This window comes from Vulpes lagopus, chromosome 19, assembly GCF_018345385.1.
Source record: "Vulpes lagopus strain Blue_001 chromosome 19, ASM1834538v1, whole genome shotgun sequence".
Lineage (NCBI taxonomy): Eukaryota > Metazoa > Chordata > Mammalia > Carnivora > Canidae > Vulpes > Vulpes lagopus.
The window spans coordinates 23,853,747-23,873,563 of NC_054842.1; the positions used below are offsets into that span (position 1 = coordinate 23,853,747).

The 19,817-nt window shown below is 40.7% G+C and overlaps 1 protein-coding gene across 2 annotated transcripts in view; it reads right to left on the minus strand.

The window, feature by feature from the left end:
* Window positions 1–19,817, minus strand: part of KAT2B (lysine acetyltransferase 2B) — a 101,766-nt gene that overhangs the window by 42,709 nt on the left and 39,240 nt on the right. For both annotated transcript variants that reach the window (XM_041733760.1, XM_041733761.1), the window contains exons 3-5: window positions 11,376–11,521; window positions 7,337–7,429; window positions 5,583–5,764 (exon numbers count right to left, since the gene is read on the minus strand). In XM_041733760.1, the coding sequence (XP_041589694.1) occupies window positions 5,583–5,764; window positions 7,337–7,429; window positions 11,376–11,521 (421 nt within the window). The remainder of the gene's footprint in view (window positions 1–5,582; window positions 5,765–7,336; window positions 7,430–11,375; window positions 11,522–19,817) is intronic.

Sequence of the window (19,817 nt, forward strand, 5' to 3'; positions counted from 1 at the left end):
TGTGGCTCACATTATGTATCTATGGGAGGCCCTGTCTTTGAATCTTTTTTTTTTCTTTTTTCTGTTTTTGAGTCTTAAGAGCACTTCCATCTGTTGAGGGGTCACAGATGTCCAATACTCTACTTTAAACTGCTGTTATTTCTGCGACAGCAATGGTAGGTCATAAATATTATCCTAAAATCATAAAGTGTTATAAAGAAGTGCTTAACAGGCCATGCAATCTTCCAGCGGAGGGGAAGGCAACACAAACTGTTACTGCCTAGTAAAATGTTTCGAATAATAGGCTTCCATTCATTTCCTCTGAAAGTCATTTTATAGACTACCGTTTATGCTTTTTAACTTTGTTTTGTTTTTACTTGCAAGATTAACTGCATTTTATAAATCTGTAAGGTACACAGTATGGTAAGACAGAGACTGAGTCAATGTGTGGTCTTTTGGTGCTATTTCAATAAATGCTACTACAGTCATTGGGAGTAGTGGGATGGAAAGAAGAAATGGGAATTTATGTGCCTCGTCTCTGCACACACATTCCTCCAAACACTTAAGCAACCATAGGAAAAGATTTTACCTAAATGACTGGCTTCAGGTCTTCTAAAAAGCAGTGAAAGGACAGTTTATTCATTTTCGTATGCCTAATAAAAATGGCACGTGTATGCAAATAACTCAAGAGTTTTGACAGCACTATGATAATTTGCAACTACCTTGCTTTCTTTAAAATGTGAACAGAACAGGGCACCTGGGTGGTTCAGTCAGTTAAGCATCCACCTTCTCCTCAGGTTATGATCCTGAGGGTCGACTAAGTCCCATTCAGTGGGGAGTCTGCTTCTCCCTCTACCCTTCCCTCTGCTCATGCTCTCTCTCCCTTGCTTTCTCTCCCTCTATAATAAATAAATTAAAATATTTTTCTTTATTTTATTTATTTATTCATGAGAGAGAGGCAGAGACATAGGCAGAGGGAGAAGCAGGCTCCCCAAGAGGAGCCTCATGTGGGACTTGATCTCAGAACTCCAGGATCATGACCTGAGCTGAAAGCAGATGCTCAACCACTGAGCCACCATGCATTCCTAAAATCTTTTTTTTTTTTTTTTTTTTAATGTGAAGAGGACTGGAGAACTTGGGCATAGACCATGTCATCCTACTTGCTGGAATGAAAATCCTAAAGTTTGCAGGAATTAAGTGATCTCTCCTAGTTCACCTGAAATAAATGGAAGGATCTTCTATCCCCTAGCCCACTGTTCTTTCCATGCTTCCTGATAAGTGCTGTTCTAGACTTACATGATGAATGCTCAGTAACACAGAGCAACGGTTACATGAAACTGTTTCACCGAAATCAACTTAGTTATATCCAACTTGCACTGTATTCTTACAGAACATCTCCCCAATACAGGGGCGACCATTACACCTTTCAGAAGGTCTGCACAACTCAGAATCTAAGACTAATTATTTGCTGCTTCCAGTAGCCAATTCTGTTGGCCAGAGTATTTTAAAAAGTCACATTCTTCTGACACTTTATTTTCATGTTGTCTCTTCATGGAATTATATTAGTGCACCATCATGAAATTCATGAAACTTCAAAACATTTGTCCAGACCTTTTTCTAAGTCCAGTGATTTCCAGGGGATATATACTTCTAGTAAGTATCAATTATCTGTTAACATTACAATGTCAAATATTTTCAATATGTAAAATATTTGTAATTTTCCTTTACTCAGAGCAGAGAGTCATTTAAGCAGTTCTACTGTTCAATGAGCACTTAATTTTTTATTGGAAAATCTACACAGGTTGGGTCTGCAATAATAATTTTCTCAGTCTGATCTCTTCCACAGAGTCCTATTTCCCCCATTTTCGTGCTGATATACAAGCTCCAGAAGTAAATGTTCCGCCCCTTCTAATTGCTACAACTGCTGTCAATTATATGCTGAACCAGCATTCCAGGTCCTGTGGTTCACTTACACATCAAGATAAAACCTGCAGCCTGTAATATTACCCATTTTTGAGAAGATTAGTATCAGTGAGACACCATGCTGTAGTGGTATGTGGTTTATTAAAATCCTAAATTGTCATGACAATGAGATCTTACTCTGAAACAATTACTGATTCTCATAATTTTCACAGGTTGCTTCTCTGTACTCTCCTTTCATCATCAACATGGTGTGATAGCAGGCAAGCAGAGGAGGCGAGTGTCATCTACCTTCATTTCCTTATTTATTATTAAGAGGCTCTTGGTCTACATTCCACCTAGAAATCAGCAGGTTTCAGAACTCATCAGGGTGTATTCATTCGAGTCTCTCAGCAGGTTTCTCTTCACCATTGTCGGACTCCACTCTTCTACCCTCAGTCATTGGCTCAAGATGCTGGGCCAACAGAAAGGAATCTGCTGCTGTCTTTCTATTCCCTGTTATTTTAGTTTCTAAAGTGATATTCAAATAATGACACTCTCATGCAGTTGTACATGCTCTCACTTAAGAGTCCCACGCAGTGACTGAGGTTCAGAGAACAACATGTGTGGGAGGAAAACGATGACTAGCTTCTTCCGAGTGCCTGCTCTATGTGCCAGACACTACACACAACACTCACAGTACTCATGAGACTCGGACAGATGAAGAAACTGAAGGTCAAGGAGGTGACATGACTGGTCTGAAGCATCCAGAACTAGGGAGGGATAGAGCTATGATTCAAACCCACTGTTCATTTCACAGTTTGATTTCTAATTTCACTACTCCATAAGTATTTGTAAGTGCCACCCAATCCTTGGTAATTCCCAAATGCTACATAGCATTTTTACTGGTTTCTAAAATACAGTGATCTCTTCTATGTTGCCTTACATTTAATTCTCCTTCTCAATGAAACAACTTTTCCTCTGTTAAGAGTGTATGTAAATACATTCAGTGGTCTGCCTTTGGCAAATATTCAGCTTAGCCAATTGTTCATAGATGGGTTTAAAAGACAGATAGATTTTTTAAAGTAATCTCTACACCCAACATGGGGCTCAAACTCATGAACCCAAGGTTAAGAGTTGCATGGTCCTCTGAGCCAGCCAGTCATCACTGTATTTTTGATAGATGTATTATTTCTACCCTTATTATAAACAAGTTAATATAGGAACCATATTATTTCATGAAAAAATCTGAAATGAAAGTATAGAAAAAAGATAGAATTTAAAAAACTGATATTGAGCGAATCTGTAATTCCCATAAAAGTCAATTAGTAAGGAAATACTTTATAACTCAAATTATATATATTTTAAAAGAAAGGAGGAGAGGAAAGGAGATATCATTCATGAATATCTGGCCAATAATCAGAGAGGTAGCTTATCTTAAACTATATTCATTTCTACAGGTCATCTGCTGTTACAGAAAATAAGCTGGAGGGGTATCTAGGTGGCTCAGTCAGTTAAGCATCTGACTCTTGGTTTCAGCTCTGGTCATGATCTCAGGGTCCTGATATCAAGCCCCTCATTGGGCTCTGCACTCAGTAGGCAGTCTGCTTGAACACTCTCTCCCTCTACCCCTCCCCTTGCTCACACTGCCTGTTCTTTCTCATAAATAAAGCTTTTTTTTTTAAGATTTTATTTATTTATTCATAAGAGACACAGAGAGAAAGAAAGGTAGAGACATAGGCAGAGTGAGAAGCAGGCTCCATCCAGGGAGCCCGATGTGGGACTCGATCCCAGGATTGTGGGATCACGCCCTGAGCTGAAGGCACACACTCAAGTGCTGAGTCACCCAGGTGTCCCTCAAAAAAACTTAAAAACTTGAATACAAGTGCTCTCAGGCTTTCAAAAAAACATTGCCTACTTTAAGTCAGGAATACCTTCTGAAGCAAGCTTACTGTGCCAATAAAATATAAAAGGGGGGATCCCTTGGTGGTGCAGCGGTTTAGTGCCTGCCTTTGGCCCAGGGCGCGATCCTGGAGACCCGGGATCGAATCCCACGTCAGGCTCCCGGTGCATGGAGCCTGCTTCTCCCTCTGCCTGTGTCTCTGCCTCTCTCTCACTGTGTGCCTATCATAAATAATATATATATATATATATATATATATGAGGGGATGGGGTACCTGGCTGGCTCATTCAGAAGAGCATGTGACTCTTGATCTCTAGGTCATGAGTTCGAGCCCCACAGTAAGTACAGATTGCTTAAATAAATAAATAAAATAAAAAAGGGGAAGTTATAAAAAGGGAAATAGAATGGATAATTCAAGACACTCTCATTCAAATAAAAATAAATGTAAGTCACCCTATTTTGTGTGGCCCATGTCAAAGATTTTTGAAGTCAATTCTATTATTCTGTAATTCATAAACAATAAAAACAAATTTCTATGTTAGGGGGGAGAAATGTGCAATCCAAGAATATTCACACAGTCTGAAGTCCACCAACAGGGAAAAGGATGTGTAAATTACATTTATTCATTTTTTTTTTTTTTTAATTTATGATGGTTACAGAGAGAGAGAGAGAGGCAGAGACACAGGCAGAGGGAGAAGCAGGCTCCATGCACCGGGAGCCCGATGTGGGATTCGATCCCGGGTCTCCAGGATCACGCCCTGGGCCAAAGGCAGGCGCCAAACCGCTGCGCCACCCAGGGATCCCGATGTGTAAATTACAGTACATCAACTCAACAGACCATAATGTAACCAGTAAAATGTTTGATATGATGGTTTTTTTTTTTTAATTTTTTTTTTAATTTTTATTTATTTATGATAGTCACAGAGAGACAGAGAGAGAGGCAGAGACATAGGCAGAGGGAGAAACAGGCTCCATGAACCAGGAGCCTGATGTGGGATTCGATCCCGGGTCTCCAGGATCGCGCCCTGGGCCATAGGCAAGCGCCAAACCACTGCGCCACCCAGGGATCCCCTGATATGATGTTAAGTAGGGGGACAAAAGAATGCAAATTCTATATATATATTTTTTTCATTATAACTAACATAAAATAATTATTTAAAGGGCAAAGACTGGATGACAACATGTGTAATGATATCAGTCCCATCATGGTGCTAGGACTAGGGTGATCACTCCTTCTTTATAAAAATTTTTTAACATTATTATATTCATATGTCAATGTTTTTTTAAATGAGTGAAGTTTCTATATAATAATTGCAGAGTCATAGTATGGTTACCTAGGTCAGTGATTTTCAGTAGAAATACAATACAAGCCACTTTAAGTATTTTAAGTTTTCTAGTAGTTATTGAAAAGGTAAAAAGAAATAGATGAAATTAACTTTAATATCTTATTTAATTGTATATCCAAAATATTATCATTTCAAATGTAATCAATATTAAAAAGTACTAATGAAATATTTTACATTCTTTTTTTTGTATAATCTTCGAAATCTCAATTCATACTAGCCAAAAATTCAAGTGCTCAGTAGCCCCATGTAGCTATCACTCTCACACTGGATATTACGGGACCTCATCCCCAAAAATATCATGATATTAATAAAAAGTTAAATTATAGAAACATTCTCTCTGAATTGATGGAGTTTCCATGTAAGAGGGCAACCCTCTGCTTGCAGAGACAAGTAGTAATTTTATGTCTACAACAGGCTCTAAGAGGCCAAAAGAAAAGAACTGGTCATCTGATTACCTTGTGTAGTTCTCTTTGTATCCAGAAATATCATCATTGGGAGATCGCAGTCTTCGTTGAGATGGTGCCTCCAGGTGCCAATAGTTGATGCGGTTTAGGAACATTTTTGCCAACTCAACTATTGTTTGCCTTTCTTTGGATGGCAGGTGACTAAATTTGTACTGTACAAAGTTATTCACACCCTTAAAAGAAGGGAAGGCAATTTATTCGTACAGCTATGCAACCATACTAATTCTGAACACCCACACAGTCAGTACCATTGGTGGTTATTAGCTAGAGAACAGACATTTCTCTATTCACAAAAATCTCTTCCTTTTCTCTATTAGAAAACGCAAATGCCTAGAGGGTATCATGCCACAGATCATAGTGGATGAAAAGTGACAAGACAGAGAAGCTGTGAGTTGCTCTTCCATGACTGCTGCAATCCTCAAGCATTAAAGAGAAAATCAAAATCACAGACAGAAAAGGTCAAAACCTCTTAATAAAATATCAGTATTTTGCAGAATAATTCTTGTTGCACTATCAAAATAGTAGGTCAACATATAATGAGGTTCTTGGATAAACATTATGTTTTTATATTACCAAAATTTTAATCACAAGGCTGGGCTGCTCACAGGTCTTCCATTGAACCAAACCACTAAAATTTAAACTCTTTACTATCACTCTTTTGGCTTTGGCAAGCTTAACAAAAAAAAAAAAAAAAAAAAAAAAGCAATTCTTATTCAAAATTATAAGCTTTTAAGAGAATCTGTAGATTAATGTTTCTGTAAAACATCCCATCTAATCTAATTTCAAATAAAAGAGCAATAAATTCTTATTGAATAGAGTTTGGAGACAAATAAGAAATAAAATTTATTTGTATTTGTAGTGACTCTGATGTCCTAGCTTCTATAATCATTCCCATAAAGAAATTCAGTCAAGAGTGCCTGAGGTTTTGTTAACCAAATAATGGTAGACTAAAAAGTGACTTTGAGGAGGGATACAATACCTCACAAAAAAAGTCTATATGTGTCAACAGGTTCCCCAAGTAAACCAATGTCTTTCCAGGAATCACAATGTAACAGGAAGTCAATTTCTGGATGCAAAGTCTCATTTCTTTTTTGTGTTTTTTGCTTGACTTACAATGTTTGTCACAATGCTCCTGAATTCCTTTCACCTCAATAGGCTTTTTCAGACAGGGACAAACAAAAGGACAAAGACTTAATTTTAAAATATCAACATCGGGATCCCTGGGTGGCGCAGCAGTTTGGCGCCTGCCTTTGGCCCAGGGCGCGATCCTGGAGATCCGGGATCGAATCCCACGTCAGGCTCCCGGTGCATGGAGCCTGCTTCTCCCTCTGCCTGTGTCTCTGCCTCTCTCTCACTGTATTCCTATCATAAATAAATAAAAAATTAAAAAAAAAAATCTTAAAATATCAACATCAAGAAAAAGCACATTCCATGTGTTCTTATGACCTACATGTTCTGCTTAATTTTTTCCTTCCCCAAACACAGTGAAGTCTGAGTATACAGCAACCATAAAAGACAAAAGCTAAAAAAAAAAACAAAAAAAAAAGACAAAAGCTAGATCATTTATTAAATTAAGTATGCATTTCTGATGCAAAAAGTCCAAGACAATCTACAGACTCTGAGCATCTCTAGCCAAGTATAGAGAATGGAAAGAAGACACATATAGAGATGGAAGATTAGGTTTGTTCAGCCTCAAAGCAATAAAAAGGGGCTTCTCTCTTTTTTTTTTTTTTCTAAATTTTTACCTGTTCAATACTAGGTTTTTCAAATGGGGGTTTCTTCTCCAAAGAGCCTTCAACCACAGGTTTTCCTCTTTGTAAAATAGACTTTCTCAAGAGCTGCAAAAAAAAAAAATCATTAAGAAAAAAAAAATCAATGTCTGTCTGTCTCTCTCTCTCTCTCTCTCTCTCTCTCACACACACACACACACACACACACACACACACCACAGCCTCTGAAGGGAAGTCACCATATTCTAATAATCTTATCTACATGTAAATAAATCCTTAAATCAATAAAATGATTTGCCTTCATACTCATGACCAGAGCAGCCTAGAGCACCAGCAGTAGCCATCAGGCACCCCTATCCTACTTACTTTCCCTTCTCCCCACCATTTCCAGATTCCCACTGACCCAAGGCCTGGTATACAACACTCACACTTTGCATGTGCCCGTCTAGGCCGCTGCAGGTGTGCTGATGCTCTGGAGGGTTTTCTTTAAGATTTATTTATTTATTTTAGAAAGAGGGCACATGGGGAGGAGGGACAGAGAGAGGGAGGGAGCATCCTAAACCAGCTCCTCACCCACACGGGGCTCCATCTCATGCAGATCACAACTGGTGTCAAAACCAAGAGTCAGACCCTTAATCGGCCGCACCACCCATCCAGCCCCTAAGTAGGTTCATATTTAAGCCCCTGAAAAGCAGAGATCCATTCTGCACACTTGAGGCCAGAGGAGAGGGCTGTTTGTCCCAGCTGTATGTCATATGCATAAACTAGGGCCTGGGCCCTTCAGGAAGGAATTCTGCAGGGCTGTCAATTGGCAACTTTCAGTGTTGCGGTCTCTTTTCATTTCCTCTCCATGCACAGAATACAAGCCAAGTGTTCTGGCATCTCAATGCCCACAAAACAAAACACTGCTCTTAATCCTGCCACTGGAATTTAAAGCCCTCAAAGAGCAAATATCTGAGAGAAAAGGGAACACAAGAGTCACTAATCAAGACCTAATCTGAAAATAAATTTGATATCGAAATCCTTTGCCTTAAAAAAAAAAAGAAAGAAAGAAAGAAATCCTTTGCCTTCAACTTTTGCTGGAAAATTCTGTAACCTTTCCATGTGGGCAAGGTATGATACGACCATGTGTTTATTTAAGTTACATCTTTCTCTCTTTTCTCCACTTACTGCCTTTTCAATAGAAACAAAACATGGCAACTATGCTCCCAGTAGTTAATGGAAATGGACAACCATCCAAGGTTAAAGATCCCCAAGTGTCCCCCTGAGCCATGTCTTACAAGGGCTTCAGTTTCTTCTAGGGGTGCCATATACATTAGTAGCACGGGGAATCTGTTGATCCTTTCAATGTATTATGCCCATTTTTATAAAAATAAACATGCAAGAATGATACATCAATATATGTGTTTCTAAGGATATGGAAAGATTGAGTGCAGAATTTAAGTACAAATAATTCTGGCTGCCTACTTTGCCCACTTTAAACATGACCATCTAGGAACGTGGTCGACTGGGAGTTTCAATTTGGAGAGAAACTGATGGTTAGGGAGACGCTGAATCTCAACTTCTCCATCTACAAAAGAATGGAGCCGGGATGAGTGGGCATATAAAAGAAATTTAATAGTAGCAGCAAACATTTGCATCCTTAACTTTCACCAGGCACTCTTTATAAGTCTTATCTTGTTTAATACCCCTAACAACCTTTAGATGTAGGCGCTATTACTGTCTGTATTTTATAGATAAGGAAAGTGAGGGATGACAACTTGCCCAAAGTCACATTTCACATGAGATGGCGCCAGGACTAAAGCCCAGAGAGTCGAGCTCCAGAGCCACATTTACAAGCTCTAGGATACACTGAGCTTTAGGAAGCAGCTTTCCACTGGGTTTATTTTCAACATCGAAGCCTGAAATTTGTTAAATGTTACTTAGATGTAGAATACATTTCATTCTAATTTAATTATAGAGACATATGAGACACAAGAACTGCTTTTCAAAAGCCAAGGAATGGATGATTTATTACCTATTTGCCCAAAGAACGACTCTGGGAGGAGTTGGGGGAGACTGCTGAATATTTTAGATTTTGTTCCCATGAGTAAATATATTTGCGCTGTTAAAGATGAGGGAGGTTATGAGAAGGAGAGACAAAACGTACTTCAAAGCCAAGCAATGCTGTCTGGCCTATTTGGTTAGTTATAAACGGAATCAAGAGGAGGCTGGCAGGATGGAAACCTTGACACCACCTTCACTTCCAGCAGGGCGGTGGGGCTGCCAGGGCGCTTGGTTCCAAGACAAATAATCGCTGCAGTCATGCAGACGCTGTTTTTCTTCAACTAAGATCTTTTTCCAAAGAAGCTCTAAACAGCATGAACCTGCCAGGGGGTTCAATCTGGATGACTCAGGCCTCAGGGCCATGTCAACAAGTGGTCACCTGGAGTAGCCCAGGGCCTGCTAATGGTAGTGGGGAATTCAGGGTTTCGTCTCTTTCTGCCCACACCTGTCCTCTCATTCTCTCTCTTTCTCCTCTCCCCCACCTCCCATTAACCTTATCAGAACTAATATCCCCACATGACCCCAAAGCTTAAAAATACAATTCTCACTCCCACACCTGTCTCCTCTCTATCCTCAAACCACTTCCCCCACCAAAAAAAAAAAAAAAAAACCCAAAAAGATAAAAGCTAATAAATAGGAAGAAGGGAAAATTATGTATCAAGTAAATTCAGACTTTAAAAAAAAAAAAAAAAGGAAAAAACAGCTACAGGAACTGGATACAAAATTTGCCTGAGATCCCTAGCAGTCAAAGCAAAAGAGGGAACTCAATGGAAAATTTTCCTATCCTTGTCATATAAAATGAAGCACAGTGGTTATTAAAGAGGCAAACCTTTCCTAGCTATAAACTGAGTAGTGCGTTTTGTTTTCTTTTTTTAAAGAACCTTATAAATATTATACAATACAACATAATCAACAGTGCCCCTCTGTTTTTGTTTTTTTAATTACTTCTTCTGTCAGCCCCCTTTAAGAATGTATTTTTGGCAACCAGAAGTCTTTCTGTCTGTTCCCACCACCAGTTTCTCTCCCCCATCTGTCCATCCTGACAGCAATCAGAGCCTGGGGAGACCTATGTCTGTAGGAAGGGAGTGGATGTGACCTAGGTGGAGCTGAGGCAGAGCCATGAAGAAGCAGCTATAGGGAGTAGCAGCAGAAATCGGGGGCTGCTGTCAACAAGACACAGAGGACAGTGGTGAGATGTCCAAATTTGGAAATTCTTGATTCCTCCCCTTGAAGCCTGAGAGTCAAAGGCCCTGGCGCCACCCTCCAACCACATCTCCTCCCACCCTCCCCTTGCTCACCAGGCTCCATTACACAGGCCTCCTTGCTGTTCCCTCATCACACCAAGCTCAGTCAGGGCAAGGCCTAGATGGCGTTCCTTCTGTTGCCTGGAAAGCTCTTCCCTCAGCCATTTTCAGCAATGGATCCTGGCCCCCAACTCAGGTTTCTGCTCAACTGTGGTCTTCTCAAAGAGGCCTTTCTTAACTGCTCTTCCTTATTATTATGTCCTCCCACCCACCACCATCCCTGCCATTCTGATTCCACTTACCCTACTTTGTTTCTCTTCACAGCACTTATCACCACCTGCAAATATATTATTTATGGGTTGATTGTCTGCCTCTTCTACTGAAATGTCAACTCCATGAGGGCAAGGACTTTGTTTTGCCCACTGCTCTATCCCTCATGCCTACATGAGTGCCATGCACAGAGCACAGAGCAGGTGTGCAATACATACTTGGATGGATGAATGGATGGGTGGATGGAAAGAAATCTATAAGCATAAGCAAATAAAGATATTCAAATCTGCATACAAATATGAAGGCTTTCAAGGAGAGTGATGTGTTCAACACATGGTGGGTCATTTTAGAGAATCCCTCATGAAGAAATGCATGCTTCCATAAACCCTGAAGGCAAACATATCATTCCCACCCATGACCTGGTGTGCAGAAACTGAGCACATTTGAACAATGAGAGAAAGAATAAACACCTTTTTATAATGGTAAAACCTCACCTTAAATAGATAGAAATAAACTTGTTTGGTATCTGCATCTTCTTCCTTGTGGACACAGGTAAAGAGATATTCCACATCCAACACTATTCCCAGGAGTCTGTTCATTTCTTCCTCTGACACATTTTCCAGGTGGGAGACATGAGCAGCTGAAGACAAAGATCAAAGGAACATAGGTGACACATTAGTTGGAAACTGCAAATGTTCTCAATTTTAAAATAGAAAAGGGTCTCTCTCCAAACCTTCTGGGACACCAGTCCATTAGATTACATTGTAGACAGAGGAAATATCTGAACTCTTCTAAGATTTACATCTTCTCACAAAGGCGACTTATAATTAAAAGACTGACACCTTGGGGCACCTGGGTGGCTCAGTGGTTGAGCATCTGCCTCTGGCTCAGGGTGTGATCCTAGGGTCCTGGGATCAAGTCGCATATCAGGCTCCTACAAGGAGCCTACTTCTCCCTCTGCCTATGTCTCTGCCTCTCTCTCTATCTCTCATGAGTAAATAAATAAAATCTTAAAAAAAAAAAAAAAAGACTGTCACCTTGCTGAGCCTTAGCCTCCCCTTTCAAGACCAAACATAGGCCAGTGGCTAATGTATCCTGATAATGGATTAAGATCCAGTGTTGGCACCACTTGTTGGTCATCATAGTATTAAATTTTTTTTTTTAAGATTTTATTTATTTATTCATGAGAGACAGAGAGAGAGGTAGAGACATAGGCAGAGGAAGAAGCAGGCTCCATACAGGGAGCCCAATGGGGAACTTGATCCCAGGACTCCGGGATCATGCCCTGAGCTGAAGGCAGATGCTCAACCACTGAGCCACCCAGGTGTCCCTAAATTCTTTTAATTGAAGTATAGTCAACATACATTACATTAATTCCCAATGTACAATATGGTGATTTGACAAGTCTGTACATACATTATGCTGTGCTCACCACCATGGAGCTGCCATCACCACACAATGTTATCACAATAACATTGGTTATATTCCCTATGCTATACTTTTTATCCCCATGACCTATTCATTCCCTAACTAGAAACCTGGACTTCCCCATACCCCCTTCACTCACTTTGCCCATCCACCCACCCCCACTCCTTTGGCAACCATCATTTTGTACTTATGGGTCTCTTTCTGCTTTTTGACAATGTTTAATTCCTGTGTTTCCACATAAGAATATGGCTGGTCTCCACCATGGCTGTGAAAGCTGTGAGCCAAGATTATCATATTAGTGTGAAGACTGACATTCCTTCAGCCTCTCCTTGTACCAGAATCCCAAGGCCTATTTGAGTTTGAGATTCAAAGCCTTCCATGATCAAGCCCACAAACCCATTTTTCTGACTTAGTTCTATAAAATCGATAGGAAGTGACCTCACCATCAACCTTCCCTCCCAGGCCCCTGTCCTCTCTTCTACACAGATCCAGTCCATTTATTAAGGCTATTGCATTTAATCCTCAAACAATCCCATGAGTAGGCATTAGCGATCCCATCTGACAACTGAGGAAACTGAGGCTTAGAGAATAGATGCTGTTTTATCCAAACTTAGTGAACAATGCAGGGCCAGGTTCCAAATGGGAAGAACACTTGAACCAAATTCCACAGCACCCACAAGCACACTTTTTGTTGATCAGCTGATTCACTTCTTTTCTCACTTGAAAAGAGTTCTCTGGATCAGCCACTCAATAATCAGTCCCTAGCTCAGGAACTCCTCTGGGTCAGGATCGTGTCTCTTACCTCTGCATCTCCAGTACTTATCACTATGTTTATCACATAACACTTCAAGGGGAAACTTATTGGATATAGCTCTTGGTGTGCTGGCTTCAAAATGCTGAAACACAGAAGTTAAAGACTAAACTATGTAGAAGAGTAGTGGGCTTTCGTTTGCCTTCTTAAAAGGAGATAACTATGAAGCCTGGGGCACCCAGGTGGCTTAGACGGTTAAGCGTTAAGTGTCAGGGATCCCTGGGTGGCGCAGCGGTTTGGCGCCTGCCTTTGGCCCAGGGCGCGATCCTGGAGACCCAGGATCGAATCCCACATCGGGCTCCCGGTGCATGGAGCCTGCTTCTCCCTCTGCCTGTGTCTCTGCCTCTCTCTCTCTCTCTGTGACTATCATAAATAAATAAAAAATTAAAAAAAAAAAATAAGCGTTAAGCGTCAGACTCCTGGTGTTGGCTCAGCTCATGATCTCGGGGTCCTGAGGTAGAGCCCCACATAAGGCCCCCACACTCAGTGGGGAGTCTGCTTGTCCTCAATCTCTCCCTCCCCCTCTGTCCCTCTCCCCAGCTTGTACATGCTCTCTCAAATAAATAAATAATCTTTAAAAATTTTAAATAAACCATGAAGCTCAATCAGGAGACTGGGACAGAGAATGCTGCTAGTACCTTCCCATATCCCCTTTCTTTCCCACTTCAGGGCATACCTCCTAGCATCCAACTACCAACAGCTGTTTCTCTACCTAAGGGCTTTTTCTGTCACTGTAATCTGCTCTGCCACCTACCTGCCACTCAGCAGCAGCCTTCAACCCAATACTAAGACATTAGCCTATAAATAAATACCCTAGATCTCTCATCCCTCAGGTTGAAAAACTGACTCCCAAAATTTCCCCCACAAAATTAAGAAGCAGTTGCCTAAGGTGGGAAGCCGGCTCAGTAATTCACCCTTTATTGGCCACTTTTTCCTCCTCATTTAACTTTCCTACTCCCCTCGCTTCATGCCAAATAAACCACTTGCACTCAAATCCTTGTCTTGGACTCTGCTTCTGAGGGAGCTCAAACTAAAATATCCGATAAGAAGCATTTTCAGAGAGTCAAGAGGATTAAATACCAAGAGATTGGGACTTGTAAGTGTACATGAGGAAGCCAGATTAAAGAACTCATAATTAGAGGGGCAGCGGCCACTCACTTTTCATTCCTTTCTTATGCAGAAAAAAATGAAAAACAGAGTGATGGGCCCAATGTCACAGGCCACTAGTGATGAGTGTGATGTGCACATATCTAGACCTGTGTGTGTGTGTGCGTGTGTGTGCATGCACGGGAACCCCATAAAGCATTTTTAGGGGTAAGAGAAGAGGAAGGAAATTTGGTGATCTACCTTAGAAACTGTGGAATAAATCTAGTACATACATCTAAACTTGAAAACATCAACATTACCAAACAGAGAGTAACTGACTAAACTCAGAACATAAGTAATATATCATGGAAAAATTACACATATATACATGTGTGTAAATAAAAAATTAACATGCAAATCTATTACTTTCTATTGGTTATACAATATATGACTTCATCATTTTCTAAAAGATGTCCAAAATTAGACTTCCTTTTAGGCAGACTGTTTGCCAGGTCATCTTTTTTTTTCTTTTCTTTTCTTTTTTTTTTTTTTTACTTGCAAAATTTTCCTTGAGGTCAGTCTGAAGCCTTTGGGACATAGGCCTCATTCTGGAGACAACTAGGTCAAAATTTTTTATGTCAGTTATTTACAGAAATAATTTTATTGAAGACTATTTTTACCTTGTAATGTTTAATTGCTTTTCAGTGATAAGCTATAAAAGCAGTAAGTTTACATCAATTCCTTCAGATTCTCTACAATATGAAACAGTGTAACTAAGGTGCTAACGTAAGTGGGTTTACCTCATGGAAGTACAAGCTATGATTTATTTTTTAAACCAATGGTTCATTTTCTTTAAGTTACAAAACGCTTAACCCAAATGAATTCTTAATCAGAATTAGAGCTGTTCTGATTGAAACAGAAGTGGAAGTGCCAATTTTTCAGAAGGCGAGGTTGGGGGGCATCTCCTCCCCGTGTGAGGGGGCTCTACAGTTTGAAAACCACTGTTTGGGAACATCTCCCAGCATATTCTGAAGAACAAACCAGATAAACATCAACATGCTTAAGAAGTGAGACCTGAGGAAGTTCATTTCCTTCTGATCCTGTGCATAATGAAATCTGTGACCTCTCCTCAAAGCTGTGTGTGTGTGTAAGCCAAAGCACACAGGACTCAGGAGGGAGGATGAATGGAACAGCACGTTTCTCAGAAGGAGGGAGGGAAATTCAGCTGTGCTGGACAAATGGGGCTAACTTTGCAGCACAACAGCATCAGTATCTCTTCTGACACTAAAGGAAAAGTGGGTCTGGAGTGAAAGGGAGTATACTGAGGCAGAAGGATAATACTATATGAAAAAGGTTAAGCTTCCTAGAATAAATGATGGGGTGGGTGAAGACAGATTAAAGTAGAAGGGTGGACCATCAGCTTGAGAAGGGAAAGTAGAAGGTCTATACAAGTTGCTAGGAAAGAGAAGCGTCCCTGGATGAGAAAGCATGTTATGACAAGCATGTTATGTCTACACTGTACAAATACTTAGTTGTTTGGACCTGTCATGTTCTCAGATTCTCCAACTATGGGCCCCTTCTGACCAAGAGTCCTTTTCTAGTCTCTCCATCTAGCTGTCAGCTCGCTCTCTCATCAGATCCACCCTACCAACTAACTGTACCTTAGTGCCTCCCCATCCCAACAACATCAGTGTATACCATCAAGACAACCTTGACCCTAGGGTCAAAATCCTCAGGCCCTCCTCAAGATGGCAATTCCTCCCAGCCAACCCCATGTGTGACAAGAAGCCTGTCATTCATTCCTTCATTGTCCTTTACCTCCTTCATCTTCCCAGTCACCAGATTCAGGTGAGCTTCCTCACTGTCTCTCAGAATCACCACTTCTCCATGTGGTGACTGAGCTCTAGCCCAGAGTACCAAAAGAGCCCCAGACCGTTTTCTCTGAGTACAGGGTACTCTTCTTAAACATCACTTTCTTCAAACAACCCCATCTCCACCAAATCCAAAGACTGACTCTTTGGAGCTATTGGCCAAAACTGGACAGGACTTACTCAAGAACCCACAATGCAAACATCCTAACCCATGAAAACATCCAGGTGTACTTCATTCTAACTACAAAGCCAAACTATTTATTGTACTGATAATTCATTTTTAATTAAAAAAGGTCACGCATAATGGAAAGAAACCCTCTTTTTAATCTTTTCTAAAGAAGTCTTTTTTGATGCCAATAGATTACCTTCAATTATCTAAAACTTGTTAGACATCTAACATATACCTATAGAGATATGCCTCTATCATGTAATTTGAAAGCACATTACTAAAAACTAAAAAATAAAATTAAAAACCTGGGATACCTGGGTGGTTCAGCAGTTAAGCACCGCCTTCAGCCCAGGGTATAATCCTGGAGTCCCCGGATGGAGTCCCACATCGGGCTCCTTGCATGGAGCCTGCTTCTCCGTCTGCCTGTGTCTCTGCCTCTCTCTGTGTCTCTCACGAATAAATAAGCAAAATCTTTTTTAAAAATTAAATTAAATTAAAAATCTGTAAACTACAATGCACAAATCTGCAGCAGTTAATCTGCCACAGAACTCATAACACTGAATCATTGCCCTTTAAAGCTTTTGTAGGGGTGCCTGGCTGGCTTGGTTGGTGGAGCATGCAACTCTTGATCTCAGGGTTATGAATTTGAGCCCCAGGTTGAGTGTGGAGATTATTTAAAAATAAAATCATTTAAATAAATAAAGCTTTTGTATATGCTCCCTAGTTTACCTTCGCCCATCAATGTACACTCTATCAACTGTGTGAAAGAATGTGGCCTATAGTGAGGAATCTTTCTCAGTAATTAAGTAAATCTTGAAAATTAATGAGTCCCCAGCAATTTTGATTTGCATGTCCTTGGCCATGCAAGGTCACTGGCCATCTGTATTGGTTCTTTTGTGCAACTACTTATTCAGATCCTTTGCTCCTGTTTTGGGATGGTAGTCTTTTCCTTACTGCCTTGAAAGAGCTTTGTGTCTCTCATCTTCTTTGTAAATGCTCCTGGATTTTGTTGGGTTTTGGGTGGGTTCTAAAGGAATTTTAAATTTTTCATAAGGTCAAATCTAGGTCTGGCATTTCTTTAAGGTCTGGCTTGCAAAGGTCTTCCCTTCATACACAAGAGATGACAAAAATGTGTTTTCTCCTAGGCTCTTTAACAGGTTTGTTTTTAAAATTTAAAACATTCTGGGATCCCTGGGTGGCGCAGCGGTTTAGTGCCTGCCTTTGGCCCAGGGCGCGATCCCGGAGACCCGGGATCGAATCCCACGTCGGGCTCCCGGTGCATGGGGCCTGCTTCTCCCTCTGCCTGTGTCTCTGCCTCTCTCTCTCTCTCTCTCTGTGTGACTATTATAAATAAATAAAAATTAAAAAAAAAATTTAAAACATTCCTCCACTAAAATGTCAATGTCATAAAAGACCCGCCGCTCCCCCCCCTCAAAAAAACCCCGCAGAATAAAAAGCTGAGGAGCTGTTCCAGATCAATAGAAATATTGATATTGCTGTGATATTGTAACTTATAATAACTTATAATAAGAAATATATATTTGCTCTTTGTTCCTGACATTGTGCTTCTTTCTTTCTCCCTCTGGCACTGGGCTTCTCTAAAACCCTTGGAATGTCATAAGTAATGAGTGCAATAATGTGAAGGAAGTGTCTTTTGTTTTTCATAACAAGTCCCTTGCAACCACATCACAGCTTATGTTAATGACCTTTAAAAGTCCCTAAAGGATGGGGACTGTTTGCCTAAGGGTTGGAACTTTCAGCCCCTTTTCTTCTACCTGTGGTGGGAGGAGGAAGTCATCTGGAGGCTGAATTAATCACTAATAGCCAAAGATGTAATCAATCATGCCTACATAATGTGGTCACCGTTAAACCCTAACTGAAAGGGTCTGAAGAGGGGTGCCTGGGTGGCTCAGTGGTTGGGTGTCTGTGTCTGCCTTCTGCTCAGGTGCTGATCCCAGGGTCCTGGGATAGAGTCCCACATCAGGCTCCTTGCAGGGAGCCTGCTTCTCCCTCTGCCTATGTCTCTGTCTCTCACTCTGCGTCTCTCATGAATAAATAAATAAAACCTTTTAAAAAAAAAAAAAAAAGAAGGGGTTTGGAGAGCTTCCAGCTTGGTGTGCACAGGAAGGTGCTGGGAGAGTGGCATACTTAGAACTCCGTGCTCCTTTCCCCCTGCCTTGCTCTGAGTGACTGGCTATTCCTGACCCCGTATCCTTTTATGATAAACCAGTAATCAAATAAAAAACTGTTTTCCTAAGTTCTGTGAGCTGCTCCAGAAAATTATCCAACCCCAGGAAGAGGTCATGAGAATCTCCCATCTCTAGCCAGCGGGTCAGAAGCACAGGTAAAACGCGGGCTTGCAATTGGCACCTGAAGTAAGGGGAAGGAGAGGGACTGAGCCCTCACCCTGTGGGGTCTGCACTAACTACAGGCAGTTAGTGTGAGAACTGAGTTAAAATTTGCAAGACACCCTGTAGTTGTCCACTAGAGAGCTGGAAAACTGCTTGTATGTAAAACCCCACATATTTGGTGCCAGACGTATCCTGGAAGTGTTGAGTATTAGTAGAGTAGACAAAGTGTTCTCCTTTCACATGACGACTAACTACACATGTGATTCTAGACTGGCTGCTTAATGTGAAGGAAAATATGCTATAAAGGATATTTCTGGGTCAAATGATAAAAGGAGAATACAAACAGTACATTAAAATATTACATTAACACAGAAACTTACTTAAGTTGGTAAATGAACTAAAGTTATATAAAAGAATACCCTAATTTTAGGAAATATACATTGTATTCGGGGGGGAAAGGCCAACATGTCTATGCAACGTATGTTTATATGGTCCAGAAAAAAATATATATATACAACTACACACAGACTTATACACACACAGAGAGAGAGAGAGAGAATGAGTCTGTACATTTGTAGATATACAAGAGCAAAAAATAAAGCAAATAGGGCATAATCCTATTAACATGTAAATCTGAGCAAAATGGGACTTTGCTTTGGGATGTCCTTTGTTACTATTCCTTTTCCTATGACTTTTCTATAAATTTGATATTATTTCCCAATAAAAGGTTTTAAAAAATTTTTTCATCCACCCAGAATTTAATAATCAAATATAAAGGACCTTGCTTTCATTTCAAATAGTCTTCCAAGAGTATGGTACAAAGCATCAATATAATTACTCAAAACTGGCCAAGCCTTTACTTGTGGGAAAAGCTCACTCTTTCTCCTCAGCCATGGTCTTCCCCCAGTATCCACCCTGCACAGAGAGCAGAGGGAAACAGAGGGAAGGTGTGAGCCAGAAGACTGGGGGAGGTTTTACTCTCTTTATATCTCTCCAGGAGGATGTACCTTGGCACCTCCCAGTGCTGTGCCAGACTCGCAAATACCCAGGGTGCCACAGAGAGACCTGCCAAACGCATGCTGCCAAGGATCACGGTGCAGCTGTTGCCTTGCTGGGAACAGGAAGCACACTGTCACCATAGGCTGTGACCCTCTCTGAGCTCTGGCTCCCTGTATTACTGGCCTGCACTTCTCTTGAGGACAGCCTGCCAGTCCTCACAT